This window comes from Symphalangus syndactylus, chromosome 7 (assembly GCF_028878055.3).
Source record: "Symphalangus syndactylus isolate Jambi chromosome 7, NHGRI_mSymSyn1-v2.1_pri, whole genome shotgun sequence".
In the NCBI taxonomy this organism is placed as follows: domain Eukaryota; kingdom Metazoa; phylum Chordata; class Mammalia; order Primates; family Hylobatidae; genus Symphalangus; species Symphalangus syndactylus.
Window position 1 is genome coordinate 66,223,488 of NC_072429.2, and position 17,874 is coordinate 66,241,361.

The 17,874-nt window shown below is 40.9% G+C and overlaps 1 protein-coding gene across 6 annotated transcripts in view; it reads left to right on the top strand.

The window, feature by feature from the left end:
* Positions 1–17,485, top strand: part of PXDNL (peroxidasin like) — a 479,632-nt gene extending 462,147 nt beyond the window's left edge. For 2 of the 6 annotated variants that reach the window (XM_055286430.2, XM_055286431.2), the window contains 2 exons: positions 16,034–16,147; positions 16,920–17,485. In XM_055286430.2, the coding sequence (XP_055142405.1) occupies positions 16,034–16,147; positions 16,920–17,051 (246 nt within the window). In that variant the 3' untranslated portion in view covers positions 17,052–17,485. The remainder of the gene's footprint in view (positions 1–16,033; positions 16,148–16,919) is intronic. The other 4 variants (XM_055286434.2, XM_055286437.2, XR_008658991.1 and 1 more) reach the window with 3 other exon arrangements.
* The last annotated feature ends 389 nt before the right edge of the window (positions 17,486–17,874 follow it).

Sequence of the window (17,874 nt, forward strand, 5' to 3'; positions counted from 1 at the left end):
GATCTCTACATAATCTAAGGTGTGTGACAGGCTGGGCAAGGTTCAATGAGAGAACTAGAAGGTCCTGTGATCTCTTATAGAGGTCAGAGACTTGCTCAAGCTATGACCAGGCTGTAGAGGTGGAAAGAAATTGCAGCAGTTCCCAGTGCCTCATGTACACTGAATGACATGTAGCAAATGCCTGACTGATAGGAATTAAACAATAAATAAACATGACATAACACCAGCAATAAGGAATATTGACCGAAGCCAGAAATCAACCCAGATCATCTAAAGGGGATTGAGAAAAATAAAGAACCCAGGATAGATAGCAATGATAAACTGCAGATTTCCTGGGTGACTGTCAGGTGAAACTATACTAGAGTGGGGAGCACCCAAAGGTAGATGGGGATGATGAAGACAGACTTTTGTGAGGGCAAACGGTCTTTTGGGATGCGACAAGCCCTGAGTATTTGTGAAATTAGCACTTACTACTGATCTGTCACTTACTATACTGAGACATAAATTTTAATGGCCCACTTTGAAAGGTAGGTTGTAACAGTGAGCCTGTTAGCTGGAGAAGGAAATTTCTGATTGTTCAGTGTATGCCACTTTGTGGTTTTTCTATTACTCACCAGTGTGGATGCAGTAAGTCCTGTGAAAAGTTTGCTTTTTACAAAAACCCTTTGTTTTATGAAAAATGAGCATAGAGATAAAGGGCATGTATCTTTCTAGAAGTGAAATTAGACAGTGAAGAAACAGATTAAACAGAATCTAGAAAGTTTAAGAGAGTCTATATCCCATAATGGGCCTCATCATGGGAGATTACTAATGTTCTTGAGACTCATCCCTTGGGTGTGAGGGGATTCCAAACTTCAGCCAAAGATTTCTTACCTTTACTTCCTAACTCTAGGTGACATTACATTTTTGGTCTGCAACATAAGGTCAGTCTTGACATTTCACACTGTTGATGTTACCTTTGTTAAGTGACTTTTGAATGTCTAGGAATGATACTTTTTGGTCTTGATTTATTAACCGTGAAGGCATCAAGCTAACAAAAGTGGTCTGCAAATTTCCATACATGTTATAGCTCTTGTGTAAGTAGTTGGGTCCAGTAAATCATATTTTTCATTTTCATTTGATTCTGATTATTGTGGGAATAACTAGAGCCATAATTACACTCAGAACATTTTATTATTTCTATTTGAGATTGTATCTAGTTTACCTGACTGTGGAAAGGGCATGAATGTGTGTGTGTGTGTGTGTGTGTGTGTGTTTGTGTGTGGGGTATATCATGAACAATGAGATGAGATAAAAGAATTTACACTTTTAATTATAATAAAAATGTTAATGAGGTCTTCACAGATATCACAAAAATGTCTGCATGCATGTACTCGAGGTACTACAAATAGGAGAGGTTTTAATAAAAGAAGTTAGAGATTCTCACAACTGTTGGAGCAGTGAGAACAAAGGTCATGGAAACAGCTACTGGAAGGAACTCACCAGGAAGCCATAGCACATCTCAGTCATTTGTACAGGGTCCCCAAGCCCAGCCCTCCTTTATGCATCTGCTGACAACTGCACTTAGGATAGTAACAGTATCTCCTTACAAATCTTATATCAGTGCCTCTCATTAGTAGACTCTAACCCAAAACCACAAAGGGAAAGAGATCCAGGAAAGATGGTACATGAGGCCAGAAAAATACTCTGTGGTCACAAAGACAGAATTCTGTTCTGAATGCCAATTACATAAAACAAATAAACTGATATAAACAGAGATATGGAGATCACTATGTTGACCACTATAATTTGTTAATCTAAAATTAATTAGGTCTGGAAAAAAATGCATACATTAGAACTGTTCCAGAAAATCCAGCCTCCTCACTTTATTAAACAACTAAATGTAGATGGTTGAAAGGAACGAATAAAAGATACCCCAGAGGCTTTTTTAAAATTAGGAGACAGGTAATGTTATTACTAAATAACAATTATAGAAGGTGAAACAGTTAAGGTTAAATAGGTTATGACATGCGTAAGGAACAGAGTGATGTTCAGTGTGGCTGGAGGTAAGCTAATCAAGATTGTTAAAACAATGTACAAGGTGCCTGGTGAGGCAGAAAGTGTCTAGATGAGAAGACCTTATAAGCTCATATTAGATTTTCTTCTGGGCTCTAAGTATATGAGGAAGGAATATATTTTTTTTTCTTCTGGATGGGTAGGAATTCCAGGAATTTACTCATCTCTTCTAGATTTTCTAGTTTATGTGTGTATAGGTGTTCATAGTAGTCTTGAATGATCTTTTGTATTCCAGTGGTGTCAGTTGTAATATCTCCTGTTTCATTTCTGAGTGAGGTTATTTGGTTTTTCTCTCTTATTTTCTTGGTTAATCTTGCTAATGGTCTATCAATTTTATTTATCTTTTCAAAGAACCAGCTTTTTGTTTCACTTATCTTTTGTACTTTTTTAGTTTCCATTTTGTTTAGTTCTGCTCTGATCTTGGTAATTTCCTTTCTTCTGCTGGGTTTGGGTTTGGTTTGTTCTTGTTTCTCTAGTTCTTTGAGGCATGATCTTAGATTGTCTGTTTGTGCTCTTTCAGACTTTTTGATGTTGGCATTTAAGGCTGTACAGTTTCCTCTTAGCACCACCTTAGCTGTATCCCAGAGATTTTGATATGTGGTATCATTATTGTCATTCAGTTTGAAGAATTTTTTAATTTCTATCTTGATTTTGTTTTTGACTCAATACTCAATCAAGAGCAGGTTATTTAATTTCCATGTGTTTGCATGGTTTTGAGGGTTTCTTTTGGAGTTGACTTCCAGTTTTATTCCACTGTGGTCTGAGAGAGTGCTTGATATAATTTCAATTTTCTTAAATTTATCAAGGCTCATTTTATGGCCTATCATATGGTCTATCTTGGAGAAAGTTCCATGGGCTGTTGAATAGAATGTGTATTCTATGGTTGTTGAATGGAGTGTTCTGTATATATCTGTTATGTCCACTTGTTACAAGGTATAGTTTAGATCCATCGTTTCCTTGTTGATTTTCTGTCTTGATGACCTGTCTAGTGCTGTCAGTGGAGTATTGAAGTCCCCCACTACTAATATGTTGCTGTCTATCTCATTTCTTAGGTCTATTAGTAATTGTTTTATAAATTTGGAAGCTCCAGTGTTAGGTACATATAAGTTTAGGATTGTGATATTGTCTTGTTGGACAAAGCCTTTTACCATTATATAATGTCCCTTTTTGTCTCTTTTAACCAGTGTTGCTTTAAAGTTTGTTTTGTCTGATATAAGAATAGCTAACCCTGCTCAGTTTTGGTGTCCATTTTCATAAAATGCTTTTTTCCACCCCTTTAAGTTTATGTGAGTCCTTATGTGTTAGGTGAGTCTCCTGAAGGCAGCAGATAGTTGGTTGGTGAGTTTTTTTATCCATTCTGCAGTTCCTTATCTTTTAAGTGGAGCATTGAGGACCTTTACATTCAATGTTAGTATTGAAATGTGAGGTACTGTTGCATTCATTGTGCTCTTTGTTGCCTGCACACTTGGTTTTTTGTTTTTGCTTTTTAACTTATATTTTTGTTTTATTGGTCCTGTGTGCTTTATGCTTTAAAGAGATTCTGTTTTGATGTGTTTCCAGGATTTGTTTTAAGATTTCAAGCTCCTTTTAGCAGTTCTTGCAGTGGTGGCTTGGTAATGGTGAATTCTCTCAGCATTTGTTTGTCTGAAAATGACTGTATCTTTCCTTCATGTATGATGCTTAGTTTCGCTGGCTACAAAATTCTTGGCTGAAGATTGTTTTGTTTGAGGAGGTTGAAGATAGGGCCCCACTCCCTTCTAGCTTGTAGGGTTTCTGCTGAGAAGTCTGCTGTTAATCTGATAGGTTTTCCTTTACAGGTTACCTGGTGCTTCTGTCTCACAGCTCTTAAGATTCTTTCCTTCATCTCAACTTTGGATAACCTGATGATAATGTGCCTAGGTGAAGATCTTTTTGCAATGAATTTCCCAGGTGTTCTTTGTGTTTCTTGTATTTGCACGTGTAGGTCTCTGGCAAGGCTGGGGAAGTTTTCCTCGATTATTCCCCCAAACATGTTTTCCAAGCTTTTAGAATCGTCTTCTTCCTCAGGAACACTGATTATTCTTAGGTTTGGTCATTTAACATAATCCCAGACATCTTGGAGGCTTTGTTCATATTTTCTTATTCTTTTTTCTTTGTCGTTGTTGGATTGGGTTAGTTCAAAGACCTTGTCTTTGAGCCCTGAATTTCTTTCTTCTACTTGTTCAATTCTATTGCTGAGACTTTCCAGAGCATTTCACATTTCTAAAAGTGTGTCCAAAGTTTCCTGAATTTTTTGTTTTTTTCTTTAAGCACTTCATTTCGTTGAATATTTCTCCCTTCACTTCTTGTATCATTTTTTTGACACAAGCCCTTGCATTGGGCTTTGCCTTTCTCTGGTCCCTCTCTGATTAGCTTAATAACTAACCTCCTGAATTCTTTTTCAGGTAAGTCAGGGATTTCTTCTTGGTTTGGATCCTTTGCTGGTGAACTAGTACAATTTTTGGGGTCATTGATGAGCCTTGTGTTGTCGTATTACCAGTGTTGGTTTTCTGGTTCCTTCTCATTTGGGTAGGCTCTGTCAGAGGGAAGGTCTAGGGCTGAAGGCTGTTGTTCAGATTCTTTTGTCCCACAGAGTGTTCTCTTGATGTAGTACTCACCCCCTTTTCCTGTGGTTGTGGCTTCCTGTGAGCCGAACTGCAGTGATTGTTGTCTCTCTTCTGGGGCTAGCCATCCAGCAAGTCTACCCAACTCCTGGCTGGTCCTGGTGGTTTCTGCACAGAAACCTGTGATGTGAACTGCCTATGGGTCTGTCAGCCATGGATGCCAGCACCTGTTCTGGTGAAGGTGGCAGAGGGTGAAGCGGACTCCATGAGGGTTGTTAGCTTGGGTGGTTTAATGTTCTATTTTTGTGCTGGTTGACCTCCTGCCAGGAGGTGGTGCTCTGCAGAAAGCATCAGCTGTAGTAGTATAGAGAGGGACTGGGCCCTAGAACTACCAAGATTATATGTCCTTTGTCTTCTGCTACCAGGGTGGGTAGGGAGTGTCCATCAGTTGGGGGCCAGGCTGGGCGTGTGTGAGCTTAGACTCTCCTTGGGCTAGTCTTGCTGTGCTGCTGTGGGGGATGGGGATGAGATTCCCAGGTCACTGGAGTTGTGTACCTAGTACCTAGGAGGATTACGGCTGCCTTTTCTGAGTCATGCAGGTTGTCAAGGAAGTGAGGAAAAGCTGGCAGTCACAGGCCTCACCCAGCTCCCATGCAAACTGAAGGGCTGGTCCCACTCCCACTGTGCCACCTGCAACAGCCCCTAGTCTGTTTCCAGGTAGAGGGTGGGCTTGAAAACTTGCCAGAGGCTTTCAGGTTTTCTGCCTCCCAGCTACGAAAGGAAAGGGCTTTAGTTCTTCCCCTGCCTGGGATGTCTGTAAGCTGGATTCATGCTCTCCCCAGAGTTCTGCCTAGGAGGCTTCTGTCCCCACTGAAATTGTTACAAAGTTCATCTAGGGAAGTCCTCCTCTCCAGTGGGGTTTTATCCCCTGATCCTCTGGCTTCTCTCCTGATGGATCCCTGTGGTGTCAGGCAGGAATGGGCTGCTTGGGGATTCAGCAAGCTCCCAGGGCCTCCCTGCTGCCTCCTCCACCCCTGTATTTCACTCGGCTTGGCTCTCTAACTCAACTCAGCTCCAGGTAAAGTTGGGAACATCTCCCACAAACAGACCTTCAGCTTCTCCAGTGGGGGTGTGTGTCCAAGAAAGGAGGGTCTCCTTTTCCCATTTCTGCAGTTGGGGCACTTACAGTATTTGTGGTGTCTCCTGGGTCCCGCAGGAGCAGTCTGCTTCCTTCAGAGGGTCTGTGGATCCTCTTGGGATTGCTGGTTTGTTCTTGCAGTTGATCTGGAGCTAAGTTTCACAATGCTGCAGTATCTGGAGCTGCAATCTAGTCCTGCCTCCTGTCTGCTGTGATCTACAGGAAGTCCTTATCCATTGTATTCTGAAAGCAAATAACTTGTTTGGTTTCTCAGGTTCACAAATTGAGAGGAATTTTCCCTTAGGATCAGTCATACTCTAGTTTTACCCATAATTGGTTTAGATGATATTTTAATGAGATTTGAGGCTTGGAATGGATTAAGACTTTAGGGGCTATTGCGATGGGATGAATTGATTATTTTACATGTGAGAAAGACATGAATTTTAGGGGTTCAAAGGGTGTAGTGCTATGGACTAAATTGTGTCTTTTCCTCAAATTTTATGTTGAGTTTTAATCCCCAGTACCTCATAGTGTGAATGTAGTTGATAACCATCTGCAAGCCAAGAGAAAGGCCTCAGAAGAAATCAACCCTGCTGGCACCTTGATTTTGGACTTTCAGCCTCTAGAACTGTGAGAAAATAAATTTCTGTTGTTTCGGCTACCCAGTCTGTGGTATTTTGTTATGACAGCCCTAGCAAACTAAGACACCATTTTTGCAGAAATGAAACAGCCTGTCAGAAATTCATATGGAATTATAAGGGATTCTGAATAGCCACATTTTTTTTAATATTGCCCTGTAGTTCTTAGATTTTATATTAGTTTTCCATTTTCAGTTTTTTCTTTGCATTTTAGTTTGGGAAGTTACTATTGACATATCTTCAGGTCAACAGATTCTTTTCCCTGCCACCTTGAGTGTGATAGTTAATTTTATGTGTCAAATTCTGGATCATGGGATGCCCAGCTATCTGGTTAAACAGTATTTTTCATGTTTCTGTGAGGGTGTTTCTGAAGAGATTAGCATTCAAATTGGTGGACTAAGAAAAGCAGGTGCCCCTCCCAGTGTAGGTGGGTATCCTTCAATTTGTTCAGGGCCCGACTGGAACAAAAAAGTGGAGAAAGGTTGAATTAACTGTGCCCGACACCTTGAGTTGGGACATAAGCCTCTCCTGCCCTCGGCACTCCTGGTTCTCAGGTCTTCAGACTCAGACTGATCTATACCACTTGTTCTCTGGCTCCCCAGCCTTTGAACTATACCACTGACATTCCTGGGTCTCCAGCTTGCAGACAGAAGATTGTGGCACTTCTCAATCTCCATAAACATGGATCCAATTCCTTATAGTAAATCTCTTTATATTCATGTCTTATTGGTTTTATTTCCCTGGAGAATCTTGACTAATACATTAAGTCTACTGATGAAGCCATTGAAGACATTCTTCATTTCTGTTATAGTTTTGATTTCTAGCATTTTCTTTTAATTCTTCTTCAGCATTTTTATCTCTCTACTTACATTACCTATCTTTTCCTGAATATTGACTACTTTTTCTACTAGGGCCATGAATGTATTAATCATAGTTATTTTTATCCCTGCCAGATAATTTCAACATCTGTGTCTCATGTGGGTCTGCTTCTGATGCTTGTTTTGCATCTTAAAACTGTTTTTTCCCTTTCTTTGGAGCATGCCTTGTAAATTTTGTTTAAAGCCATACATGATGTCTTGGGTAATAAGAACTGTAGTTGATAAGCCTTTGCTTTAGGTTTTTGTATTGAAAAGGCTGTGCTGTGTTTAGTGTTTCCTGTAGCTGTAGATGCCATGGCTTTAAATTCCTCCAGTGTCTTTGTTTTTGTTTTTCCTACTGACTTTGGCCTTTCTTATGTATTCTTCCTCAGAGAGAGTCTGTATCTTTCAGCTGCTTCAGCAGTAATCACTGTTATGCTGGCATCTTGTTGATGTGCTGGTCAGGTGTGGGGACGGGAAATATTTTATCATCTTCTGATGAAACCTCAGCTTTCTAGTGGGCTTATGTTCTGAGGCTATGATTTTCACAAGCGTTGCTCCAGTACTGTGGCTTTTTCTCCACCTCCTACTCCTTTCCCTGGCTGGTGTGCAGCTAATTGATTTCACTGGTTTTTCTGTTGTCTTTTTCCTGATTAAGTGAGTCAGGAAGCCTGGAGTAGGATGCAGTGAGTAAGAATCTCTTTTCCCAGTTTGTTTTAAGATTTAGTACTGTACCCTGGCAAGTTCCTTCCCCTTGGTATAGAGGCCTTTTTTATGGAGAAGGCTCTGGGTGTTTTTCACGAAGGATATCTTCCCCTCCCACTGCCAGGGCCAGGAGGGCTTGTTTCTTGGATCTCTTCTGTGAGAACCTCATAAGTTTCCTTAAGGTAAACTTCTTGAATACCTTACCTCACTAAGACAGTAACACCTAGCAGTTTGTCATGCTCACATTTTTTATATTGCCCTGTAGTTCTTAGATTTTCTGTTAGTTTTTCATTCTCAGTTTTCTCTTTGCATTTTAGTTTGGGAAGTTACTATTGACATATCTTCAGTCAACAGATTCTTTCCCCTGCCACCTTGAGTGTGATACCTAATTTTATGTGTCAATTTCTGGATTGTGGGATGCCCAGCTATCTGGTTAAACAGTATTTCTGGATGTTTCTGTGACAGTATTTCTGAAGAGATTAGCATTAGGATTGGTAGACTGAGAAAAGCAGGTGCCCTTCCCCAGTGTAGGGGGGGTATCCTTCAATTTGTTCAGGGCCTGACTGCAACAAAAAAGTGAAGGAAGCCTCCAGCAACTTCTTAAAATTACCATTTAAGAGTTTGTATTAGTCAGAGTTCTCCAGAGAACTAGAACTAATAGGAAATGTCTGTCTGTCCATCTGATATGTGTATTAAAAGGCATTGGCTCACACCATTATGGAGGCTGGACAGTCCAAAATCTTGGCCTGACAGGCTGAAGACCCAGGACAGCTGATGGTGCAGATGAAGTGGAAGGCCATCTGCTGGAGAAGTCAGTCTTGCTCTGGGAGGCTGCTATTTGTGTTCTATTCAGGCTTTCACCTTACCGGATGAGGCCCACCCACATTATGGAGGGCAATCTGCTTTACCCAGAATTCACCAGTTTAAATGTTAATCTCATCCAAAAGCACTCTCCAAGCCAACTCATAAAACTAACCATCAGGGTGTTCCCACCAGTATGGCTCAATGCTCATTCAGTCTGTCTCAGGTAAGCAGATCTTGGTTGCTGCCTCTCTTCTTATCCTCCAGTCTCTTCATATTTCACCTTAGTGGTTTGCCCTGCAACCTTAGCTCTCTAAGAAATTTGTTGATTTTCAGTGTGTCCAATTTTTCTTGTCGTGAGGATGGGAGTGATGATTTACAAGCTTGCTACATGCTGGAACTAACACTGGAGTTGCTTTATGTTTTACTCATATTTCTGAAGAGAGAGAGATTTATTTGCCGATTTAAAAGTCCTGGTATCTTGTAGGAGGTGTGGCTCTTCAGGTTTATGGGCTATGCTCTTGCATAAAACATCTGGAGATGCATCTTAAGTACACTGAGCAAAAGTATTGAACTTTACAACATTGAGTCTTGGAGTGCCCTTGACTTTATAGTTCAAGCTTATGTAGTTACAATTCTGCAGTACTTTCCATTACCCCTTTTAATTTTGTGTACAAAAGGTTTTCAAGAACATGAATTGGTTAATAAGAAAGCTCTTCTAAATTTTCCATAACTGTTTCCACACAGCTCCCAGTGAAAAGACACTTACATGATTGTATCAGGGCCATCACTGAAGAAGATAACTTGGTGATTCTTGATGGTGTGATGAGAGTTTTTTCTTTCACTTGCGTTTTATACAGTGGCTTGGTCTAGATTAAGCCATGAATTAGACAGGTTTTGCTAAGTTACGCTCTAGTAACAACCCAAATCTTGGTTTACGGCAACAAGGAGGATTGTTTTTCACTCGTGTTGCATGCTCTTTGGGGTTCAGCTGTGTCTCTCCTCCACAGTTTTTCAATCTTCCAACCCAGAGGAAGGAGCATCTCTATCTGGAGTATACCTTCCTGTTGCAGAAGGAGGTAGGCAATAGAAGTCTCATTAGACAGTACCTCAGAATGTGATGTTTTTTGGCTTGTAGATCTCTGTCTTTTTGTTCACATGGGATTATCCCTGTGTGCCAATCTGTGTTCAGATTTCCTTCCTTTATGAGAGCATCGGTCATATTGAAGTAGGGGCTCACTCTACTCTGACTTTATCATAACCAATTACACCTGCAATACTCCTATTTCCAAAAAACATCACATTCTGAGGTACAGAGGGTTAGGACCTCAAGATTTGAATTTGGGGAGTGATGCAGCTCAACCCCAAGCAGGAACCATGCAGATAAGGATGCCTCTGGAATGCAGGGCAATGACACAGTCATTGTCAGTATTATCTACTTTGACACAGCAGCTGCTTTTTAGGGAATGCAGTGAGGCTGAGGAGGCTACACTTTTGATTATATATCCTTAGGAAATCTAAAACTGCAATAGTTTGAATAAATTAAGTAAAAATGTTACATGAAATAGTGTTTAATGAGAATTCTATTTCTGGGAAGGCGGAGTAGATGTATTTTTGCCTCCTGCTTATTTTTATTTTAATTTTACTTTTTTTCTGAGACTGAGTCTCACTCACCCAGGCTAGAATGCAGTGGTGCAATCTCAGCTCATTGCAACCCCTCCTTTGCGGGTTCAAGAGATTCTTGTGCTTCAGCCTCCTGAGTAGCTTGGATTACAGGCGCCTGCCACCACGCTTGGCTAATTTTTGTATTTTTAGCAGAGATGGGGTTTCACCATGTTGGCCAGGCTGGTCTTGAAATCCTGACCTCAAGTGATCCACCTGCCTCAGCCTCCCAAAGTGCTGGGACTACAGGCATGAGCCACTGCACCCAGACGCCTCTTGATTATAGTATAGACAGCTACAACCTCTGGATATCATGTTTAAAACAAACATAAGATGACTCAGAATGATGAAGAGCAAGAAAGCAGACTGATCAGGGACCTTGGGCTCCAGGAACAATGTGATGCTCTTTCCTGGGTAGTTTTTCCTCATGTAGCTCAGGCTTGAAACTGAAGAAGCCAGCAACCTGAGCACATAAATGGACACAGAAAAAGGCCCAACAAAACCTGAGTCCCTCTAGACAACAGACCAGAAAAGTGGAGGCCTAGCAATACAGGTAACTTCTAGACTATAACCACTCTACCCCAGCCAAACGGCACAGAAGAAACTGTGGCCCCCACCTCCAGCAAGACCAGCAAAGACCAAGTGAGGAGGTGGCTTTCACTATCCCCAGGGTATACTGAGGCACTTAAGGACCCCTCGAGGCTGCAGTCTGAGAAAGCCAAGTAGGAAACTAGGGGGTCATCCTGCCAGATGATTGCACGCAAAAGCTTGGGGTCACAAGGGGAGCCTGGGCTTCCATCCTCACCCAGCAGGAATGAAGCTCCCCTCCCTCTTCACTGGGGTGGTTGCAGAGAAGGCCTAGTGGAGGTTCCAGGTGCTCTCCATTTACCAGGGGGTGATGAGGCTGCCCTGCCCCTCTCCATCCTGAGGTGCATGGAGGCCATGTGGGGAGGAGTCACAGAATACTATGCCTCCCATCCAGGAGGGTTATGAGGTGGCCTGACAGGGAGCCAGAACCCCAACTACACCCAGCAGTAATGAAGAGAACCCCTTTATGTGTCAACGGAGGCCAAGGAGGGAACCTGGACTTCTATTCCCACATGGCAGTAATGATGTGGGACCCCTCTTCCCATGCCAGAGCAGTTTCAGAGGAAAACACCTAAAATAGAAGGCTTAAGTAAGATCCAAAGCCTCCAGGTTTCAATAGGAAATTATTCATCATACCAAGAACCAAGAAGATCCCAAATGAAATGAAAAAAGGCAATCAATACTGAAGTGACAGAGGTGTTGCAGTTATCTGAAAAAGATTTCAAAGTAGTCATAAGCTGGGCACAGTGGCTCACACCTCTAATCCTAGCATTTTGGGAGGCTGAGGCGGGTGGATCACAAGGTCAGGAGTTTGAGACCGGTCTGACCAACATGATGAAACCCTTTCTCTATTAAAAATACAAAAATTAGCCGGGTGTGGTGGTGCATGCCTGTAATCCCAGCTACTCAGGAGGCTGAGGCAGGAGGTTGCAGGGAGCCAAGATCACGCCACTGCACTCCAGCCTGGGCAACAGAGTGAGACTCTGTCTCAAAATAAACAAACAAATAAATAAATAAAGCAGTCATAAAAAATGCTTCAATGAGCAATTTCAAACACATTGGACACAAATGAAAAATGGATGAAAATTTTCATCAAAGTAATACAAGACACAAAAAGAAACCAGATGGAAATTTTGGAACTGAAAACCACAATAACAGAAATAAAAAAGATCAGTCGATGGGCTCAAAACTGAATATAGAGCAGAGGGGAAAGAATCAGTGAACTGGAAGATAGAAGACTAGCAATTATACATTCTCAACAACAGAGACAGCTTAGACAAAAACAAGATGAGCAGAGCCTCAGAAGCCTGTGGGATTATAATAAAACATCCAACATTTGTGTCATTCAAGTCTTGGATAGAAAGAAGAGAGAAGGTGAGGACAATTCCAAAGAAATGCACACCAAGACACATCATAGTCACACTTTTGACAACAAAATAAAAAGGAAAACATTTTGAAAGCAGCAAAAGGGGAAACATCACCCTGCCATTTACATGTTGAATGGTGAATGCTTGAATGCTTTCCCCATAAAACTGCAAGGTATTGCAAACAAGGCAAGGATGTCCATTCTCACCACTCTTATTCAACCTAATGCTGGAAGTTCTTGCCAGTGCAATAAGTCAAGAAAAGGAAAAGGCCTATAGATTGAAAAGGAAGAAATAAAACTATTTTCAGATGATACAGCTGCCTACATAGAAAATCCCACGGAATCTACAAAAATACTGCTAAAATGAATACATGAGTTGAGCAAGGTTACAGGATACAACATAAACCCAAGATAAACATATAAAAAATTAATGGCATTTCTATATACTAACAATGAACACATGGGGTGATAGGAAAAGGAAAGTTACATCCTTTTATTATCAAGACTTTTTAGTTAAGCCTGGAACAAAAGTGCCATGCACTGTATTTCTTATACTTATGGTCCTTACAAGATTCTTTTATTTTTATTTTTTTTTATTTTATTTTATTTTTGAGACGAAGTTTTGCTCTTGTCACCCAGGCTGGAGCACAATGGCATGATCTCGGCTCACTACAACTTCCGCCTCCTGGGTTCAAGTAATTATCCTGCCTCGGCCTCCCAAGTAGCTGGGATTACAGGTGCCCACCACTACGCCTGGCTAATTTTTTTGTATATTTAGTAGAGACGGGGTTTCACCATGTTGACCCGGCTGGTCTTGAACTTCTGATCTCAGGTGATCCCCCTGCCTCGGCCTCCCAAAGTGCTGGGATTACAGGCGTGAGCCACTGCACCCAGCCTGGTACATACAAGATTCTTAAACTATTTATTTCCCTTCTTAGAGCAGGGTGTGGTGGTTTAAGCCTGTAATCCCAGCACTTTGGGAAGCCAAGACAGAAGGATTGCTTGAGCCCAGGAGGTTAGGATCAGCCTGGGTAACACAGCGAGACCCCATCTTTACAAAACAACAGCAACAACAAAAAATTAGCTGGACACGGTGGTGTACACCAGTGGTTTCAGCTACCTGGAAGGCTGAGGAGGGATGATCACTTGAGCCCAGGAGGTTGAGGATACAGTAAGCCGTGATCATGCCACTACACTCCAGCCTGGGTGACAGAGCAAGACTGTCTCAAAAAACAAAACAAAACAAAACAAAACAAAAAAAGCAAAACTATTTCCCTTAAATAATTTATTAATTTGTTACTTTATTTAAATTTGAAAAAGCTTTACTGTCCTAAGTGCCTAAAGTTTAGAATAGATATGCATTTTCCCAGTGTTTTTGGAAATAAAAGTTTGCTATGTGTCCTAGTCTGCTAGGACATATTCATTAATATCTTCAGAGATTTTTTTGTGATTTTCATACTTCAAACCCATGACCCCACTCAAGCAATGGATTATTTGGTTCACATCTGGTTACTGTGAAGCCTTGTCATTCAAGCCTGCAATGTAATATTTGTCTTATCATCCTCTCCATTCTCACTGCTCACCTAAAGTCAGGGGCCAAGTCCTGCTAGTTTATTAGTGTATTAGCTGGTACATATCAAGTACTGAATATATCTATTGAGTAATGACCGGGTGGATGCCACTGCCCAAGTGTAGGCACTTATGCTAAATTATCTTCCAAGAGCCAACTCTCCTGTCCTACTTCAACACAAAAGCGGTGAAAAGAATTTACAGAATCAAAATTCTTCCACATCAAGACTTTTTGCTTTCTAAATGAAGTCTGAGTTCATTGTGATTTTTTGCGTTCTTCTTTTCTCCTTAAACCCACATCTAGCCAATCTCCTCTACCTGCTACATAGCTCTTTTAGTCTCACTCCCTCCTTCCTCAGTGGAGCCCATATTGGTCTCCATGTTAGTTTCTCACCAGTGATCCTTCATGTTGCCACTGGAGTGATTATTGTGATGTTATTTCCCATTGCCTGGAGACTGCACTTAACTAATTTATGTGACTTTTAAGGGCCTAATTTTCTTTGCCGTCCACTCATCCCACCTCAGTTCCCACTAACGTGTTCTCTGTGGATCTCCCCAACAAAGGAGGGAAGAGAAATGTACATTTCTGAAATACTGATCTGTTTGTGGTGCCCATGCTTTAACACATATTTTTTTTTCCATTTGCCTGAAATGCCTTTTCCCTGCTTGTTCTCCTGAAAGACATGGTCATCTTTCACAGCTCAAATGCTTTTCTCCATATATCGTATATTAGTCTGCTCTGGCACCATAGCAGAATACAAGAGAATGGGTAACTTAAACAGTTTGTTTTCTCACAGTTCTGGAGGCTGAAAGTCCATGATCAAAGTGTCAGCAGGGATGGTTTCTTCCAAGGCCTCACACCTTGGCTTGCTGATGGCCACCTTCTCCCTGTGTCCTCACATGGCCTTCGCTGTGTGAGCACATCTGGTGTCTCTTCCTCATTTTACAAGGACACCAATGCTATTGGATTAGAGCTCCACTCCCATGACCTAATTTAACCTTCATTACATCCTTCGAGGCCCTATGCCCAAATATAGTCACATTGGGGATTAGGGCTTCAACTTATGAATTTTGGGGGAACACAGTTCAGTCCATAATATCAGGCATCCCCTCATTCCATGACACAGAACTGAGTGTGGCTTCTGTGTTAGTTCATTCTCACACTGTTATAAAGAACTACCTGACACTGGGAAATTTATGAAGAAAATAGGTTTAGTTGACTTACAGTTCCATAGGGTTAACAGGAAGCATGACTGGGAGGCCTCAGGAAGCTTACAGTCATGGTGGAAGGCAAAGGGGAAGCAAGCACCTTCTTCACATGGCAGCAGGAGAGAGAGAGCACATGGGGGAGGAACTGCCACACACCTTTAAACCATCAGATCTCATGAGAACTCACTATCATGAGAACAGCATAGGGGAAATCTGCCCCCAAGATCCAATCACCTCCCACCAGGTCCCTCCCCCAGCATTTGGAATTACAATTCAACATGAGATTGGGTGGGGACACAAAGCCAAACCATATCAACTTCCCTTCTCCTCCCCTTGGGATTACTAAAGACCCTCATTATCTAATGGCTTAGAGCTGTGGTTTATTGGCCTTTCTACCAAATTGTAAAGTCGGAGAGACCCTGGTCTGCTTGCTTTCATCTTTGAAACTTCATAAATATTTGTTAAATAAATATTATTTTATAACAACTTGGGCGACAAAAAATAAATAAAATACTTATTAGTTAAATTTACATTTATACTTATTGAGAAGATTTTCCAAATATGTAATTTCATTCATTTGATTTTAATTCCCCTTCCTTTAGAAATTAACTCTTTCAGACTCTAGGTCCATGCTCAATATTTTTTAACACCTACAGAACTGTTCATTAGTTTGGATACTGGATGATTCAAGCTCATTAAGTTCTGGGGGAAAATGTTCAGAAAAATTATGTAGGCTTTGAAGTTTCTTTTGCCTTCTAAGTGTGTGCTTACAGAATAGAGCAATTCATCAAACCATGTTATTGACTGGCTTTGTTGCTATCTGCTTCAATTCCCACTCTTCTTTCCTTCGCCTCCCCTTTCAGATAAACAAGCTGGAGGGACGCCTGAGGCAGGCAGGGTGTACAGATGTTAAAGGGGTTCCAAGGAAGGCCGAGGAGCGCTGGATGAAAGAAGACTGCACTCACTGCGTCTGTGAGGTTTGTGCTGCGAGAAGTTTTCCCGTCCAACTCCGCCTGTTTTACTTCTCCTAGCCAGCCAGTTGAAGCATACTTGTAAAATTCAAAAGGAGAAAAAAAATATATTTTATGTCAATAGATTCTAGGCATATATTTAAGATCAAGGTACTGGTGTGAAATTTTGAGGCTTTTGCTTATTAATTAAAAGAGTATAGTCACAATCTAATGAGCAGTCACCACAGACCACGAGCTTTTTCCATGTTCACTGATGGACAAGGGAATCAAGGCTAAGGAAGTTTATGTCAACAAGTAAACTGAGCCAACCTGGGACTTGAGTTCATCTCGTTATTCTCCAGTCAGGCTCACTATAAACGCTGCCTAAAGGCACTTGGTAAACTACACAATTCTATGGAAAAATAAAAAAGTATTGTCATGGTGTCCACCAAAACAAAAGAAAATAAAAATGCTCTGTATTCCTTATTTAGTTTGCTTTTTGAACAGAGCTGATTCTTTCCAGCCATCTAGAAATGCATGAACTTAGTCAGCTAATCCTACCATATGGTACAGTAAGGTATGTAACATTTTATAGGGCAGCCTTGCTCTTTGTGCTGCAAATGTGTAGAAAGAAAGAATGAATAGAAACCATGAAAAAAATGAACTCATACCATGAGCAATTTTTATTATATTGAGACAGTCAGCTTATTAGATTATGTATTATAAGAAACATTTATTTGTCTTTTAAGTACTTTGACTATAAGAAACATGGAGGTGATATGTACATGTTGCCTTTCAGAGTGGCCAGGTCACCTGTGTGGTGGACATTTGTCCCCCGGCTCCCTGTCCCAGTCCTGAATTGGTGAAAGGAAGCTGCTGTCCAGTTTGCAGAGACCGAGGAATGCCAGCTGATTCCCCAGAGAAGCGCTAATAAAACTTTTGTGCTCTTGAGCCCTAAATGGGAAGTTTCTCAGGAAGAGACACTTAGGACTTCAGAACTTTTAACTTGTAGTCACATTGTTGATATGGAAACCACTGACTTAGGCAACTTAGCTCATCTAATCTTACGGATACTGAAGATCTTTTATTTTTTTCATTTTCTAACACACCTTGAAATAATTCAAAACTAAAAGCAATAAAGTGCATAGGAAGTGTTTTATCATAAGAAATATTTCTTACTGTAAGCTGTCAGTTTTATATAACACACCCGGAAATAAAAAGAATGTCATGGAATATTTAAAAAAATACATGAGTAGTGTGGAAAATCTCTAATTTTGGAATTCAGAGAGGTTTCAAGGTTTCATAATCTACAGGAATTTTGAAATAATGAGTTTTGCACTTACAGAAAACATCTGGAAGGGTCTGTGATACATTCATGACAATGTTGTGATGCTGTTCTCCCCACTGACCCCCCTCTCTCAGATCTACAACCTAAACAATTGTCAGATTTTGCTGAGAAAGCACTTATCTTAACCTTCGTTAGTCGCTAAGCCCTCGGACATAAGGAAAAAGTCAGTGAAGGAATATCATTATTTTAGGGAGCTTGTTAGTTCTGCATGTGGCTGAAAAACGCAAACTCTATGAGAGAAAGAGACTTTAAAGTAGAACTGCTCAATATTCACCTTCCTCTTACTTGTCATTATTGCCATTCCTAAGATGTCAAAATTGAAATATAACCAAGCCTGAAATTCAGGAGCAATCCGAATTTACTATAAGCAGACTTGAAAGTGTTTCTGACTTTTACAAAAGGTGTT